Source organism: Bicyclus anynana, chromosome 12 (assembly GCF_947172395.1).
Source record: "Bicyclus anynana chromosome 12, ilBicAnyn1.1, whole genome shotgun sequence".
In the NCBI taxonomy this organism is placed as follows: Eukaryota; Metazoa; Arthropoda; class Insecta; order Lepidoptera; family Nymphalidae; genus Bicyclus; species Bicyclus anynana.
In genome coordinates this window covers 5,733,117-5,751,090 of record NC_069094.1, presented here as the reverse complement: position 1 = coordinate 5,751,090, position 17,974 = coordinate 5,733,117, and the positions used below count along the sequence as shown (strand labels likewise).

The following is a 17,974-nucleotide window of genomic DNA, read 5'->3' as shown; positions in this document are numbered from 1 at the left end:
AATGAAAGGGTGTAACAGTAGATATGCATGGATAGGTATATCTATATATAGTCAGATTTAGTTCGGATGCAAGTTGTAGAGGTCGCTACGAGTTCAATATTTCCGCGAAAAAAACTCTGAAGAGGGCTCTCTTTTCCCACATACTTACTCTACTCTTTGATACAGACCGTGGAGGGAGAATGTATACTTTTTCTTAGATAAAGACCTATACCTTGCAGTTGCAGTCTATCAGTCGGCACAGATATTTAATTATAGACCCTTTCCTTCATAAAATTGGGCGCGATGCAACTCCTAACTCCAAAGCTAATAAACTAAATGGATTTTTTCGTGCATAAATTACTGACAAGAAGATCGCTTTTACGCACGCGGCCTTTATCTAAACTCACATGAAGCCTAAAAGCACACTTTTTACTCTGGCTAGAACCACAGATACTAGAACATAGGCAGGTATCCAGTATCCAGGGCCGTAAAATAAAAATAAATTGAATAAAAAAAAGATATTTGATTTTGATGTTGATGAATGAGTGAATGTATTTTTATTTTTATTTACAATTCAATTTCTTCTTATGTCTTAAATATTTTTAAATTCATCAAATATTTATAACATTAAAATTACGTGTAAATTCCGAGGAATAAATACGTTCAATAATAATGGATTCTCCAGATATATCACAAGAAACGAAGGAATCAAAGTAAGCTATAACAAAAAAACGATTACAGCAATAATTATAATTCTGTTGATACTTTAAAAACCTTTATAACTACGTGATACATCGATATAATATGTTAACACATTATACCTTTGATTTACAGTTCTCCAAAACCCAAGAACACTCTGACTGAGGAATACGCGAATTTACAAGAACAAGTGATAGCAAACTTCCAGAAACACAACTTGCCTAATGTCAACGTACCGGAGAGGATTATTATATGCCTAGATGTTTGTTATGAAGATAAAAATTCCATCTTTAGGCTAAATGATGGTACCACCTATACACGAATTAACATGTTGAAGAGAGTTTTGGATTTCTTTATATACTCTAAACATGCTATTAATAAGAAAACAGAATTTGCTTTGCTTGCCCTTAAAAATTCAGAGGCATTGTTTGTACAAAACTTTACAAACAACATCAAAGACATTCTAAATGCTGTCGATTATGTCAATAGTGAAGATAGTACGTCTGAAAGCTTTGATTTCCAGAAAATCTTTCAGATACTGCAAGATGAGGTTGAAATACCTGAATATAAACAAGCTGAGTGTATATTACCTCCTCCATATGTTGTACGCATGATTGTATTGTATGCACGTTCAAACTGCATTCCAATAATCCCCCATGAAGAGAGCTATTTTAATTATCTCAAGAAGCAGTTGTATTTCTATATAGATATTCTGTTAGTGCACAAAGAGGATTGTGCTCTTCATAAATGTGAGGAAGTTTATGACTCCCTTCAAGATTTGGATAATGGTTATTCATATGTATTTGAAGTGTCAAGGAATGCAACTAAAGTACACGATTGTATTGTTAAATTGCTCGCACATCCTTTACAAAGACCCCTGCAAAAAAATACAGATTATTCATTTGGGTCTAAGTATTGACAGATTTGTAGACTGTATGTTCAATTCTATAGTACAACCCTGAAAAGGGGTGAGACTTGTCCATAAATCATCAGCAATGTATGTTTTAAGGTCGTAATATTTATCTGTGTCAACACATATTTAACTGGTGCATTGACTTGTTGTACAACAATAAAGTACAAGTGCTTCCACTAAGTGTAAAAAGTGTGTACAAATTTCATTCTGGTCACAACACAACACTTCTGACTAATAAAATTAATTGTTATTGATGTATAAAGATTTAAAATACACTTTCAAAGCAATGGCTTAATTTTGTTGAAAAAAAGAGCCCTTTTAAAGATTGTTCTTCTGCTCCTGCAACCTGCTTTCGACATTTTGTTCCCCGTCTTCCATACAGAATCAGAATTAAAATTTTGAAGAAGTAGGAATTGCATCTGTACAGTTGTCAGGGAGTCCTACATTTGCATGAAAATCTAAACAACCATCCAAAGTGATTCAAAAGAAAATCTTAATCCAAAATTTTTATAAAATATGTGGATATGGATTAGCAAAATTCACTCATGGAATTATGAACTGCAGGAATATAAGGAATATAAGTGAAAGTGAAAGTGCCTACTTTTCACAATGAAAGTAGGCAGCTTTAATTAATGTAATTCTTATTGGTCCAGTTGTTTTACTTGCAACATAAACACTAGCCCTTGCAACATTTATAACTAGCCACAAGGAATGGATAAAATAAGTTTATAACACATTTGCTCGTTAAGTATCTCTTATTTTACCAATTTTAATATTGTAATGTATCTAATTACTCACATGTGTAATGTAAAATGCACATGTGACGTAATGTAATATAAAACCTTTTTAAGATTTTAGCAAAGAGGTTTTATGTCAGAAAAATGCTAAACATTTTATGAATAAAATTAATTTTGTCTGATAAAATATAATGAAAAAATAAACATTAAATAATTTTGACAATAAATGACAACCTGTAACAGAAAACAAAATCTGTTACAGAAACACAAAAAATATTAATTTACTCTATTACTGGCTGTTTTTAGTGCATTTGCCTAAAAAAACGCACGCATTACGCTATCTGTGCAAAAAAGACAAGCGTATCAAAATGTCATCATATGGAACACAGGCAAAGATGCAAATTCATTTTCAGAAAGTGTATTCAAAGCTTGTTTCATCGCAAATGTGTTATAAAACGTCGTATGACATATGTGCGCTTTGATAGTTACAGCCTCTACTTCCATAGTATAGCTCTCGCCTTTGGCTCGAGCTGCAATATCGCCTCAGCTGAAATTTCCAACTTACCACACTTATATGATAATGTACTATTTTGTATAAGATGTCTACATTATATAGGAAAGTAATTACAATATTATCTTTGAATAATATCAAGGTACGGTAAAGTGTAGGAAAGGTGACTATGAAGCAATTGAAATTGGCTACATTTGAATAAGCTTGAATTTCAATTCACTTCATTTTCATATTCAATTAAATAAGCACACAGTTTTCACAAGCTCAAGGCAAACATTTTTATTTAAAACAAAATAAAACTAATCAAACTGTACATTTTTTTTGTAAATAAAAAAATAAAAGCATATTATAAATAAAAGAAAAAAATAAAGTTTTACAAAAATGTTTAGATTTTTTTCAATACATTTTGTGATAAATATTTGTAAGTTGATCATATAAATACATAATATACTAATAATCATAATCAACCATCACTATCTACATTTATTCTTTATTCCCTAAAAGTAAAATTTGATCAATTAAAAAGTAAAATCTGTAAACAATTTTATGCAGATAGCAGACATTTATGTTTATTACAAGTCTTGATTGTGTTAACCAAAACATTGTACTTCATATATGACATGTTAACAGAGAGATCAATTTGTTGGCTATGAAACCATTCTGGTTCACATAAACAAAAACATTAGGAAGTTAATTAACAAAAAGATAAAAAAGTCAAATATTTTAACTTTAGTTAGTAATTACTTTTTATTTGTTGTTATTTCTGGTAACACAATAAAGACTTGTTTGTATCTATGAAACTTCTGCCATATCAAACAAAAAATATACAAAGTGTTTATAGAACTTCACTAAAGTAATCTAGGCAAATGATAAAACATACAAAGAGCTTGTTTTAAGAAATATATCAAGGGTAATACTATCAATGTATTTCATAAATCTTTCATAGAATCCGTTTCGATTCTACACATTACTATACAATAGCATGGTGTATCTGTGATCCCAGGCGCTTTTGTGTGAGCCCCAAGATTTGACACTGGTTGATTTATATAAGAAATAAATAACTTCACTTATCAGTCTCAATACTTTAAAATCTATTTACAATATTGTTATAAATTCAGCCAAAGTCAAACATACCGAGTCTACATGAAGCCTTAAAGAAAAAAATATAAAACAAGCTAAACAATAGGGTAGTTGACTTATATCAAATTTAATATAAACAATATTAATTTCATGTAGTACATGGAATAAGGGTCCTAAATATATTGATATCAATTATTAAAAGTGGATTTCTTTTAAAACTTAATTTAAATATCACGTATTTTTTCAAATTTTTTTTTTTGTCAAAAACGCTGCCGTCCATTTTGTGACGTCACTAACACCCTTGACGTACTAAACGTCGAACTAATTGATAACTAATATTTTTGTCAAACGCTCCATTTATATGGGATTTCTTGTAGTGACGTCATGAAACAGTTGAAATATAGACTGTCATGGCCGACAGGCGTTTTGGCTCGTATTGTAAAAAAACATATTTAAAAACCAATATTTTCATGTAACCACGTCTCAAAAAAATATGAAAAAAAAAATTTTTGTCTAGTAGAACAATAATGAATTATTTAAGACCATTTAAAAAAAGTGTCAACTAGCCTATTATACCACATAAATTATTTCCCAAATAAACAATATTCTAATAAAACATGGAATGATAACAAACCTTCATTCAGTTTGTAATGAAACTAATAGTTATATAGAGAGAACAATTAAAGCAATATACCTTTAGCTTGACAGCCAAGACTTCATAAAAGATGCAAAATAGTAAAATTATAGTTTTTAATGCTTTCAAATCATCTTGCTTTGTGGCATTGATTTTTATAAAATATCAATGTTTCAACCGTTATCATTTATTTAGATTAACATTATAATATATTGTTGAGAACCACTAGAGTGGGGCTAATTGTTCTATACTAATGAATATGTTAAACAATACTTGCTTTTAAGCATATTTGTTTTTAACAGTGGAATTCATAGACGTTGTAGGGGCACCCCCAGGGTATCATTCAGCCTCTGAGTGTCGCATTTTACTTCTATTTATTTGAGAATTTGACACTCAGCGGGTGAATGATCTCCTGGGGTGAAATTCATAGCCGTTGTAGGGGCACCCCCAGGGAATCATCCACCCGATGAGTGTTCCCCTGAATGATCCTCTAGGGATGCCCCTACAGCATCTAAATTCCACTGTAAGTTAACCATTTATTATTTATAAATACAATTTGATTTCTTTTAATTGCATAATTCGATTGTTTTAAATCTTAGTTAGCTCTTGAATCATGGTATTAAAGCAAATTACTCAAGGAAGACAGGACTAGATGATTTGATATTTTATATATGTAACTACTGATATTCTAATAATTGTGTGTACTCAAAAGTCAAAACATTGCTTGTTACTACTTGTTAACTTTTACGCTAATAATAATAACATTTCCTGTTATTTAATGATAAAAAAATGAATACTAAATTACAGCAATCGAAAGTCTATATTTACTCATCCTAAAAAACAGAATTCAAGTGTTTTATTACATAAATTATTTTATTACACAATTATTAACCTAAAATACTTTCGACTTTGTGATGTTTAAGCGACTTTTTAGGTTTCCATAAACCTTTATTTAAATTTAAACAAAATTAATATAAAATATTAATGTGTAAATTTTGTCAGAATATTTCACAAAGTGGTACAGTAGGATGCAATCTTTAATACTTCTCGGATATCCTGCCGCCGCCCCTCTATGTTACCGTTGATATCTAAAAGCTTGTATTGCACAGCTTATCGCACAATGTTCAGAAACGTTAAAGATTGCATGCTATTGGTGAAAAGCTATGATAAATTTTATACATGAATATTTGTGTTAAAAGCCATTATGTGATGATAATTTTAGTAAGTATTTTATCTCGAAATTTTTTGTATCACAAGATTTTTCCTTTTTTAGTAAATCGGCGAAACACATTTACTGCATACTCAACAGCAATGGAATGTGGTCGTGATGTAACATTCAGTCTTATAACAAAGTTGAAACAACACAGTTTCTATATATATTCTATACCGTACTACATTACCATTCAACTTGAAGTTCCCTAAGTTTACAATTAAGACTTTAAGTAATCATAATTTTATTTTTAATTTATATTAAATTTATTACAAACAATTACTTAAGTGAATACCAAGAGAATACTTAAGTGAATGCAGTCGCACTCTGCTGGTATAAGTAATGCAGAAGTTGTTTTCGAAATAGCCATATATAATAGTATAGTACATAGGTCCTTTTATAACTAAAATAAAAGTTATGTATAACAGTGTATGTCAAGATGAAATTTTTAACCCAATTGTTTTTTTTTCCACATGTAAGATATTTATTTAGTTTTACTTAAATCCTGGTAATAATATTAAGTATGTATATATTCTATAAGTATAGTGTCTAAATGTACAAAATACTTAATCACAAATTACAAAATTATAACATTTCCTTTTACACTGGTGTTTCTTTATGTAAATCTATTTGTCTAACAGTGCATTGATGTCACCGCAACTATACACGCTTGGTCTAAGATCCGGAATTAGATATATATACCCTCATCTGTTATTGTGATAAGAAATAAATGATAGATAATGGTCACAGTGACACATTGCATATAGTTTGCATAGTTAAATTGAATAGTTTGCATAGTTAAATTGCGGCCAAACACATTTTTCATACAAAATCTAGGAAACCGTGAACTAGATCAAAGGTAACCTAATACAGTTAAATTAAGCTTTCATTTGACATGTTAGGCTATTAAATAACTGATGAGGATATATAAATAACATTGCTTGACTGTTTATATCTGACAACCCCACAGTTGCGGTCTGAAAACAGGCAACTTTTACTTTATATTATATAATAGTATATTCTACTTACTAGTGTACGATTTTTTTCATTAACCAATAAGAGAGGGGAGATTAAATAAATTAAAAAAGAATAATAATCATTTAATAATATCCGGCCGCAATTTTACTACGCAACCTATGTGCAATGTGAATGTGATTGACTATAATTTATTTCTTATCCCAATTAAATATCAGATGAGGGTACATATTTCTTATGCCGGATCTGGTACTAAGTTGTGTAAACTATAATAATCTAATCACTATAATCATCATTGACGCAACGCCTGCGTCACGTTTTCGCAGCGTCTGCTATGAATGTTCTATATGAATAATTATGTTCTAAGAACCCTGAAGAAATGCCAGTGTGAAAGGGTTGTTAAATACTAATTTATTTTGTATTGTTTATTATATATTTATTATTATGTATTTAAAAGTGAATACGCATGTATATTTTTAATCGCTTTCTGACATATGTGACATGTTTTAAACATATTATCGCGTTAAACGAACTTTGACTATGACGTCACCAATGTCAAAGATTTCTATTGACCCTTTAACTGAACTTACGATCTGACCAATAGCTATAACTAAAGTTCATAATTTAAACTGATAAAAAATGTCGATGAAAAATATTTGGCCATGCGTATTCTCTATTTTGTTATAATTATGTGCTTCAGTAGCTCAGATCTTACAATTCTTGATTATTATTAGCTCAAAGTGGAGGTTTAAAGAGTAAGGTTCTATACATGTTCCTTCAAAAGTGGTTGTCCATTGTACTTAAGTAAAGACCAAACGACCATACACGAAAACATGAGTCCTCTTTGTGACCAAACACAAAACTTACTAAGTTAATATGTCTTGTGACTGGAAACGGGACTCGCTAAATGTTATTGAAATAAAGTTGATTAAACGTTTATTTTGTAGTTTTGTTACATTGCTGTCTTTAGGAACATCACACATACATATGTGGCGTAACCACTTGGCTGTCAAAATGCCCATGGTCCAAAAGGTCCAAAAGGTTAAATCCTTGGCCTGATAGTACTTGCACTATTATGTATTCAATGCTGAGAGACTTGTCTCGGTAGTAATCATCATCATCATCAGCCAATGGACATCCAATGCTGAACCTACTCTTGTATGTACTTCCAAATCCTAGTCTCGAGCCACAAACATCCAGCGGCTCACTGTAACCCAGCTGTACCAATATAAAGAAAATTATTTACTATGTTTCTGGGGCACTGAATTTGTTACATTCCATAGATGGTACAGTTACGCTACTAGTATACAAAACTTTTTTAGTTTTTTGGTATAGGCACCATATAATATTAGGGCTGAGACGAATATCTTAGCATTCCATGGATTCACTGTGTGAGTGCAGAGTCCATCTCTTAGTAGAGAGAACACCTCCGAGCCGAGGCCTGGACTTGTGACCAAAGCACGTAGGGTTAAGGAACCCCTTGACAATTGATTCCCCCCCTCTGCTCGTGTTATTCTCTCTGCCCAAATAATATTTGGGCTGAGAATAAGTCTACTTTTGCAGCTGAAAAATTTTAGAAAAATTACCATTTCATAGAACTAAGCAACATATTAGGTGGGGTTGGACTGCCACTTTAGTGTTTCTTTTATATATTTATAAACAAGATTGGCAGTGATACTGACTGGCTAATTACGATTACCAAAGTAAAGGTATTACCAGTTTTGACTTCATAGGATTGTATCACTACAGAAACCTACACTTACAAGAAAAAAATATCAATATGATTCATCTATAGATATTTTATTTTGCCCTGTATTAAGGCTACAAGGCGTCTTCCCAAAATAGAATTATCTATAGTATCATGCATCCATTTTGTTACATATCATATGCAACAACATTCACACACTGCTTGGTATGAAAATGGCTGTTCATTAAAAGAGTAGACAGAGTAAGTAAATAGACAACTGATTGGCGTGCCATTATAAATCAAAAGATACGATTTTGACATCCTAACGTCCACTGCTACAGATGTAAAGTTTTAACTGAACAGTAGAATTCGATTAAATTGTATGTGGGTTGTGTACGTCACTTTTCTCGTCATTGATTTTCATTGAAATTTCGATTAGATAAAACTGTACAGTTAAAACTGAACGTCTGTAGTGCAGGTAACAGTTAAAATTGGTGAAAAAGTGGTTAACATCAGTGTAGTGACATTTAAACCACTTTTTCACAAATTAAAGCTACAATATAAATTTGTAAGCACAGGGAATACCTATCTGGTTATTTATGTATGCAAAAATTTGAGGCTATAATATTATTATTCTCAATACATTTTTTATTTTTATAATAGAAAATCATAAAAATCTATTATTATTATTAATTAAATATTATCAATCCATTATTGCATTAAACAATAAAAATGAAAACATGGCATCGCTTTGTTTCATTTCTTTACAGAGTCCTCAGACAATTTGTTGTCTACTATGTTGGTTTTTTTTTGCAATAGATGCTTTCTATCTGTCTATTTACTTCTTTGTCTACGATTTAAAGACAATGACCATAACGTGTACGAATCCAAGACTAAAAGGCAAAGTCTATTTGCATGATAATCAAATGTTGACAAATTCACAGTTGTCAACATTTATTGATATTTTGGCTACAGGTTTGTCTTACAGTTACAAAAGAATCCCCATTAATTGTTTACAGTTATTTAGTTTCACATAGACTATCACTTGTATAACATTCACAATTACATTTGTAGATCTGCATCCATCTTGGACTTCTCAATATAGTCTTTGCAAGAGATTACCTGTCCCAAACACTTTCCTTTAGAATTTGGCGAGAATAAATTCTTTGTAACCACAGAGAATTCACAATATAATTTTGTAATTATATTTTGTATAAATATGTCCTTTTCACTGTATCTCACTTTAATGTTTTGGGGCGAGTTGCTGTCTATAAAATTTGCGCGACACTTATAAAACGCACGACCCACATGTATAGTATTATCACATATATTAGTTACGCTTGCATTTGTAGTAGAACTGCCATCTGTTTATTTAGCTGTATTCTATATGTTGCTAAATGTTGAATAGTCATATTATTTAACTGACTTAAAAAGGTAGAGGTTCGCAATGCCTCGCCACTAGGCGCCAACCTGCAATGTGCATAATATAAAATTGTACTATAGTAACTTTTTGTGAAAATCGCAACATATTTTATATACTTCACAGTAGGCATTTACGATAACTATCTACCATGTCAAAGCGTTAAACTAAATGTGCGTTATTGTTTATGTTCATCGCGCCTGCGAAATAATGCGTATCTTACTAAAACGATAAACAGTTCGCATAACTTCACGCATTTTAGTTTTAAAATAAAATCATATTGTTTGTTTCATTTATCATTAAATTAAATTGAGTAAGTTACATTCTTCAATTATAGCTTGTTCATTATAGGACGGTGCATAAGAAGTTTCGTATTATTTTTTTAGTAAAATGTAGACCAGTTAGTGAAGTTCTACGAATAACGTACAATCACAGATAAACAGTGATTGAATTGAACACATACTGAGATTCTTTAATCGGTATTCCCTAATTCGATGTCCACTTCGTAAATCTCTACTTAAACTTTCGTCAAACTGACCCCTGCCACCCGTATCATCCTATGAATGAACACATTATAAACCTGGACCTGCAGCTATGAGGCACGTCGATTCCCTTTCTACAAACGCTAATGCTTCGAAAACTAACATAATAATGTATGGAAATGACAGATCCGATCGATAACTTGATCACGTGACATATCGATAGCAAATGTCATTCCCATACTTTTTTTTTAAATTTAGCTTTAGCGTTTATAAAAAGAGAATCGACGATTCATCGCATTAAAACTTCTTTACGTACGCTCGACTTGAGGAGTAAGTTGATGAATAGTGTGCTAAAATTGTAATCAGGCGATGCGTGCTGTCATCTACGGGCCTATAGTGAAACAATATTTGTTATTAATAAACTGCTAGTAGATGGCGTTCTTAGTGAACTTTGAAACAATCCCTTTTGTACATTTCAGAATCTATTGCGATGCAGTTATGCCTGAGGCTCATAGATGGCGCTTTGTTTTTATATTTGATAGAAGTTTTACTCTAGTCGTGTGGTCTACTGCACACTCATTTTGTTTTATGCTTTAATTTACATATGTAATCACTAGTTGCAAGCGTAACTAATACTCGTAGATGTACCATCATTCACTATAGTCCAGCGAGTGGGTGCGGTCGCAGCGGACGCATCAGAGCACGCAGGCGGCGAACAGCGCCATGGCGCGTCAGGGCGGCGGGTGCTGCGCGTGCGCCGCCGCCCGTTCGGGCAGCGCGGGCGCCGCGTCGTCCGCGCCCGCGCCGCCGCCACGCGTGCGCATCACGTACGCGTACGTGCGGTACCTCTTTATCTGTCAAAAAAATATTTATTACAATAAAAAGCTGAAATATACAATGCCGTTCGTGCTGTCCACTGTTCCCTATTACTCAAAACTGCGGCAATTGCGGTAAAAAATAGAACATACAGAGCATGGCCTTCTTTCTTATGCAGAGGAGATATTGCACTTAGACCCACCACGCTGCTCCAATGCAGGTTGGCGGGATCAGGGTGTTAATGATAAATTCAAGCCCGCTATCAGATACTGATGATAATGACCGGGCCGATAGCTTAATGTGCTCTCTGAGGGCTCTCATAGGGTGGAACGTCCACTAGTTTTAATTAAATTGAGTATGAAAGTATATTTTCTGTTGTTAAATATTCCACATCGAGTTATGCTTTATTACAGCACTAGCTGACGCCGCGCGGTTTCACCCGCGTGGTTCCCGTTCCGGTAGGAATACGGGGATAATATATACCGTATAGAAGTCCTCTAAAAATGGACTATCTAACACTGAAAGATTTTTACAAATTGGACCAGTAGTTTCTGAGATTAGCGCGGTCAACCCACCAAACAAACTCTTCAGCTTTATAATATTATTATAGACTAGCGGAAGCCCGCGACTTCGTCCGCCCTTAGATCTCTTTAATCCAGCCCTTACAGTATTATCGCTGTAAAAATGGAGTAACTTCTCCAGTTTTCCTAACATTTCCCTTCACTACTCTGCTCATATTCGTGATCGATCACTAATCACCCCCCGATAGTTATTTTGGAAATATATTTCATGTACAGAATTGACCTCTCTACAGATTTATTTTATGTACCTATAGATTAGTCATACCTCGTGCACGAGGTAGTGGTCCTTGTCGCGCGTGGAGTGCGGGTGGTCGCGCGCGTGGCGCAGCGCCGCCAGCTCCTCCTCCAGCCGCGCCGCGCGCTCCTCGTGCTCCGCCAGCTGCTCCCGCTGGACAAACCGACATACTATTCATACAGCTTGGATAATAAGTGTCGCCGCACGAGCCACGCCTCAACAACAAACGCTACCACGCTAGTTACGGCACTTTGTGGCGTGTGGCGGCCAACGTCACCAGTCGTTTCTGGCGTGTCCGTATAAAATACTAGCTGACGCCGCGTGGTTTCAACCGCGTGGTTTCCATTCCCGTAGGAATACGGGGATAATATATAGCCTTCCTCGATAACTGGGCTATCTAACACTGAAAGAATTTTTCAAATCGGAACAGTAGTTCCTGAGATTAGCGCGTTCAATCAAACAAACTCTTCAGCTTTATAGTATTAGTATAGATATGAAAACTACAGAAAATTGTTCGTTAGCGGCGTTTTGTATCTGTGGCGTGGCGTGGCTTCTGCGTTCGGGGACACTAAAATAATTCTAGATAATAAAGGTTTGGTCAAATGTAACATATGTCTGGAAGGCTACGCGGCGTAAGCTATTGTAACACACTATAGATATTTAATTAAAACCAACGGGGACGAGATATAGGTAAACAATCTGACCACTATAAAGTTAAATTGCGGGATTATTATTAAGATTAAAAAAGTAGGTGTCCATCATAATTTTCGCATGCAAAACAAAGAAAATATCTAAGAATGTACTGGTATGTGGGACTGGACTGGGACGTGGGAAGTTTCTACTCCGGCGATGTTCTGTCAACCCCAATATTACCGGAAGCCGCTGGATCCTGGCGACTCGAGGCCGCGGTGTTTGGAACTCCATGCAAGAGGCCCAAGTCCAGCAGTGGACGTCCATCAGCTGTTAATGATGATGACGATGATGTCACGAACTATGACGTGTTGAATGTACTACAATGACGAGAACATACCATGGACAGTTTGGTGTGCGTGCAAGGCAGCAGAGGGCGCTGGAACTTGCGCTGCGAGCCCACCGCGCCGGCCAGCGGCGGCGCCGAGTACGCGGCGCACACGAAGTTAATAGTCTCCACCCAAGAGCAGAGCTCTTTTGAGTCACTGTAATTATTGAAAAAAAAAATGAACAAATATCATTCACATAAATAAATCTCAAAATCAAATAAATAAATCTTGATATATTTTAATTATATTTATTATCCAACTGTGACTGCTTAACTGATGTGACTGACACTGTGAGAAATTAGAGAAAATAGATAGTTTAATATCAATTTGTTTATATAAAGAAAAAATCATGGGGATAACTATATATTTTACACTTACACAAACAAATATCTTAACTTTTTGTAGAAACCATACTTACCTAGTTTGAAATAGATATTCAGCTTGGTCGGCAGTTTGCAATCTAAACACATGTTGCTTTTTCGTGTAATCTGTGGCCTTTGTTGCTAAAGCGTGATGTATTCTGAAAAATTAACAAATGAAAAATAAAGTTATGACTAGTGGAAAAAGTGATGTTTTTTAAAAAATATCTGTCATATTTCATGTTTTATCGTAATGTCGTGTTCGTGTAAGGAACACAAAGAGAAATTTTACCTGATAGCATTGTGCAAGTTATCCGACATTTGACTCCGTCGGAAGCCGTGTTCGTCTTTGTGCAGGTATAGGACTAGATCGCGTAACGTGCAGTAGAACATCTTCCAGCCGCGACGACCAAATGGAGCTGAAAGTATATGTAGATTATCATGAGACACACACAAATATTTGCGAAAGATAAAAACTTTATGAATACGGAAATTCGGTACTCTAAGCCCTCATCATTTTAACGTAATGAATGCATTTGTTGTATTTACATACATTTACAAATGCATTCCTAAGTATATGCTCAGACGACAGCGTTGCATTTTTAATTTTGGGCGTTGGAAATAGTCCTTCATTAAAAGACAAGACGTACGTTAAAAAAAATCTCGTGCGAATCAGTGCTAAAAGAGTTAAAAAATCTAGTGTGCTGTAGACCACCCACGACTAAAGTAAAACTGGTTTCAAAAATTAAAACGAAGCGCCATCTGTGTATCTCAGGCATAACTGCATCGCAACATGTTCTGTGTACAAAAAGGGATTGTTTCAAAGTTTCAAGAACGCCATCTTCTGGTAGTTTAAATTAAAAAGTACTGCTTCACTATGCCTGTAGATGGCAGCATCGTCCTATTATAATTTCCGTAACGCATTTACAAACTTTTACTTCAACAATTTTGGTATGAGCTGTACTGATAAACAAGGTTTTACTTTAGATTTATCGCAATAGGCAAGTTGTAAAACTAGGAAGTGAAGTTTTATTAGAAACCTCCCTTCCTCGAGACTTAGACTTACTTCCAAGAGACGGACATATATTTTTTATCCCAGAAATTAATTAATTGGCGGTATTTTTACCTAACGTCGATTTTAGTTTGGTAATTAAATAAAATTATAACTTTCAGGGTAAATGTATACAAGTTCAAAGGGAATAAACAAAATGTCTTGAAGGTAAGACAAAGACACAATAAAAATATTCTCTCACTCTTTTTCCCATTAGCATCGAAGCAGCACTTCCGCATGACGTAGCCCTTCTTGTACTCCACGGCTCGGCTCTGGTCGGGGAGGTCGAGGAAGGGGTTGCTGCCGACGGGCGCCGAGGTTTTGTTCTCAGTGCCGTTAGGGGGTGCGGCCTCTGTATCCCTGATCAAGCATATTTTTATTATTTGTCATACTATTAATTCATGGAGTAACCACCTAATAGGCCTAGGATGCCTGGTTGCGTGTCGCGTGGTAGAGGTGCTTGATCGTGTCCCGCGGGAAGTTGAGCTCGGCCACAGAAAACATAATATAAGTACAGAAGATACACTCCGCAACGACATTAAAATAAATAGCGACTCTCGCTACGACACAATACGGCGCAATTCAGTTCGAACAAAATTGTTAGCAAGCCGTTTTATTTACCTACAGTTTTTATATTATTACATCTACTCAAATAACGTTAAACGGCGATGTTCGCATACCTTGTTGATAAAATAAAAAAGTAGTGCGTGCGTCATTGATTGGACTAACAATACATCAACACATAACTTTTTAAATATTCAGCCACATTACGTAACGCAAAAAAAAGAAGTATTTTACATTGTTTGCCCTAGGTACTCTACAAAGATATGCCTACAACATACCTTACTACGTATTTTGTATATGAAACTAAACTTCGTTAAGAATGATTGGTACGAGACTACGGGTACATGGGAAGGTAAAGGCACGTCGCGCAGCGTGTGCAAAAGCGTCCGATCCGAGCGGCGACACTCGACTGTTTAAGTCACCCCCAGGGAACAGCGACCATGTACATGTTTGCGTTAAAACACGGAGTGCACCAGGCCTGGCTCGGCGAAGTTCTCCATGTACACAAAGATGGCGGCAGTACTCACAGCGCCCACTGCAGCGGCTGGTTGCGTATCGCGTGGTAGAGGTGCTTGAGCGTGTCCCGCGGGAAGTTCTCGCCGTCGTTGAGCGCGGCGAGGTTCTCTATGTACACAAACATGGCGGCAGTACTCACAGCGCCCACTGCAGCGGCTGGTTGCGTATCGCGTGGTAGAGGTGCTTGAGCGTGTCCCGCGGGAAGTTCTCGCCGTCGTTGAGCGCGGCGAGGTTCTCTATGTACACAAACATGGCGGCAGTACTCACAGCGCCCACTGCAGCGGCTGGTTGCGTATCGCGTGGTAGAGGTGCTTGAGCGTGTCCCGCGGGAAGTTCTCGCCGTCGTTGAGCGCGGCGAGGTTCTCTATGTACACAAACATGGCGGCAGTACTCACAGCGCCCACTGCAGCGGCTGGTTGCGTATCGCGTGGTAGAGGTGCTTGAGCGTGTCCCGCGGGAAGTTCTCGCCGTCGTTGAGCGCGGCGAGGTTCTCTATGTACACAAACATGGCGGCAGTACTCACAGCGCCCACTGCAGCGGCTGGTTGCGTATCGCGTGGTAGAGGTGCTTGAGCGTGTCCCGCGGGAAGTTCTCGCCGTCGTTGAGCTCGGCGAGATTCTCTATGAACTCCGCGCACGACATGCGCCGGAACGTGCCGCTGCCGCAGCCGTGCAGGTCCGTGTTCAGTAGCATTATGGCGCATGTTAAAGTGTGTACGGCATCTGGGAGAGAAAGAAAATTTTATCCTGTCAGTAAAAACAAAGCTAAGCTAAAGAAAAAAGTGATACAAGAATATAACATAATGACAATAACGGTTCTTCCGTCTAAACTATTTATTTTGAAATCTTTGTTTATTGAACACTTTATTAGAACAGATTCTTTTTAGATATAGCTTTTCTCTCTGTCTAGTGAGTCAGGTCTATATCTAATAGGCTATTTGACTCTTTATTTAAAATGGTCTTAAATTGTTCAATATCGTTCTACTAGTTATATATATATTTTTTGTGACGTGATTACATGAAAATTTTAGTTTTTAAATATGTTTTTGACAATACGAGCCAAAACGTCTGTCGGCCTTGACGGTCTGTATTTCGACTATTTCATGACGTCACTATATAAATATAATAAATCCCTTACAGAGCGATAGACAAAAATAATTGTTAATAATTAGTTTGACGTTTAGTACGTCAAAGGCGTTAGTGACGTCACAAAATGGACGACAGCGTTTATGATGTTTGGAAAATTATAAAAAATATGTGATATTTAAATTAAGTTTTAAAATAAATCCTTAACATTTAACAATTGATATTGATATATTTCAGACCCTAATTCCATGCACTACACGAAATTAATATTTATTATATAAAATTTGTTAAGAGTCACCTACCTATGAGTCAAAGGTAATGATGATGAAACCAACTAACCTTGCGAGTTGAAAGCGCCTGGGTTACACTCCAAGTACCGGCGCGAGAAGTGCACCAGAACCCGCTCCCGCTCCTGCGTCTCCCCGCTGAGCGCGAACCGCGCGAGGAAGGACCGCAGCGCTTCGTCTAACGTCGTGCCGCTGAACTCGAAGTGTTTCACGTACTCTTCGGCCACGGCGCGGGAGAATTCGTTGCTGGAATATACGTAGACCACATTTTACTAGTTGATCTTTTATAGATATGGTTGCCGGTGTAATAACGGGCACACACGGCATCGCATCATATTATTCTAGCATAAATGCTTTTCGAACGCAGTTCACGTGTTCCTAGTATTACAAGCTCCTCGATTACGGGTGGTATTAATATACATTATTTATGTAATTGTGGAGGGTAGGTATCCTTGTTGGTATAAATAAGAGGGTATTTGATGACTTGAGCTCAGTACTTTGTTAGGCAGCGTGGACACCGTCTTGCTGCTAGTCGCGTTAGTGAGTGATAATTACAACAAAACATTATATAGTACAATAATGTTTTGTTGTAATTATAATTATTAATAATATTTTGTGCTGTAATTATTGATCATAAATTGAAGGCGAGTGTTTATGCATTTTAAAGGGGGGTCAATACATAAACACTCAACCTTTTTCCAAGGTCACAAGTCCTGGGACTTGCTCAAGGTGTTTCCTCTATCACAAAATTATGACTCAAACAATTAAAAATCTCCTGCATTTAGAAGGGTATGATACTAAATCTTTTAGGTTTCTCTAACAGGGTAACATTAAGCTTCTTGTTAAACAATTTTTTTCAGTGGCCGCGATATATACATGGATTCGATTTCTGTCAGTTCTGCAATTTTTGATTCTCTTATATAACTCATTCTAAAGTTTGTAATGTTCATCGCTTACTTTTTACTTAAATGTCGTGAAACGTCAGATTTTTTGAACCCATCGAGGTGGTAGAGGCGTTTGGCGAGCCTCTCAGCTGAGGGGATGTCCACAGCCTTCGGACTGTAGTGGAAGGAATGCAGCGAGTCACCGTCGGAGCCTTCGTCCGAGCCGGCGTCGGAAACACTTCCTAATTCC

At 35.8% G+C, this 17,974-nt stretch overlaps 2 protein-coding genes across 2 annotated transcripts in view; one reads left to right on the top strand and one right to left on the bottom strand.

The window, feature by feature from the left end:
- Window positions 1-172: 172 nt before the first annotated feature.
- Window positions 173-6,366, top strand: LOC112048130 (BRISC and BRCA1-A complex member 1). The gene is made up of 2 exons (XM_024085526.2): window positions 173-692; window positions 814-6,366. Exons 1-2 carry the CDS (start codon window positions 652-654, stop codon window positions 1,595-1,597), a joined length of 825 nt encoding a protein of 274 aa, XP_023941294.1. The 5' UTR covers window positions 173-651; the 3' UTR covers window positions 1,598-6,366.
- LOC112048131 (PH and SEC7 domain-containing protein) overlaps window positions 3,093-17,974 on the bottom strand; it is a 68,234-nt gene continuing 53,352 nt past the window's right edge. The window contains exons 11-19 of the mRNA XM_024085529.2: window positions 17,798-17,973; window positions 16,893-17,086; window positions 15,992-16,190; window positions 14,591-14,748; window positions 13,630-13,756; window positions 13,397-13,498; window positions 12,990-13,134; window positions 11,990-12,112; window positions 3,093-11,181 (exon numbers count right to left, since the gene is read on the bottom strand). Of these exons, the coding sequence (XP_023941297.2) occupies window positions 11,059-11,181; window positions 11,990-12,112; window positions 12,990-13,134; window positions 13,397-13,498; window positions 13,630-13,756; window positions 14,591-14,748; window positions 15,992-16,190; window positions 16,893-17,086; window positions 17,798-17,973 (1,347 nt within the window). The 3' untranslated portion in view covers window positions 3,093-11,058. The remainder of the gene's footprint in view (window positions 11,182-11,989; window positions 12,113-12,989; window positions 13,135-13,396; window positions 13,499-13,629; window positions 13,757-14,590; window positions 14,749-15,991; window positions 16,191-16,892; window positions 17,087-17,797; window position 17,974) is intronic.

What these genes read in the sequence shown, in the direction of transcription:
- LOC112048130 (XM_024085526.2), top strand. Translation starts at nt 652, where the DNA reads ATGGATTCTCCAGATATATCACAAGAAACGAAGGAATCAAA. An exon ending in CAAGAAACGAAGGAATCAAA is followed by an intron (nt 693 to 813) that starts GTAAGCTATAAC and finishes TTTGATTTACAG; the next exon opens with TTCTCCAAAACCCAAGAACA.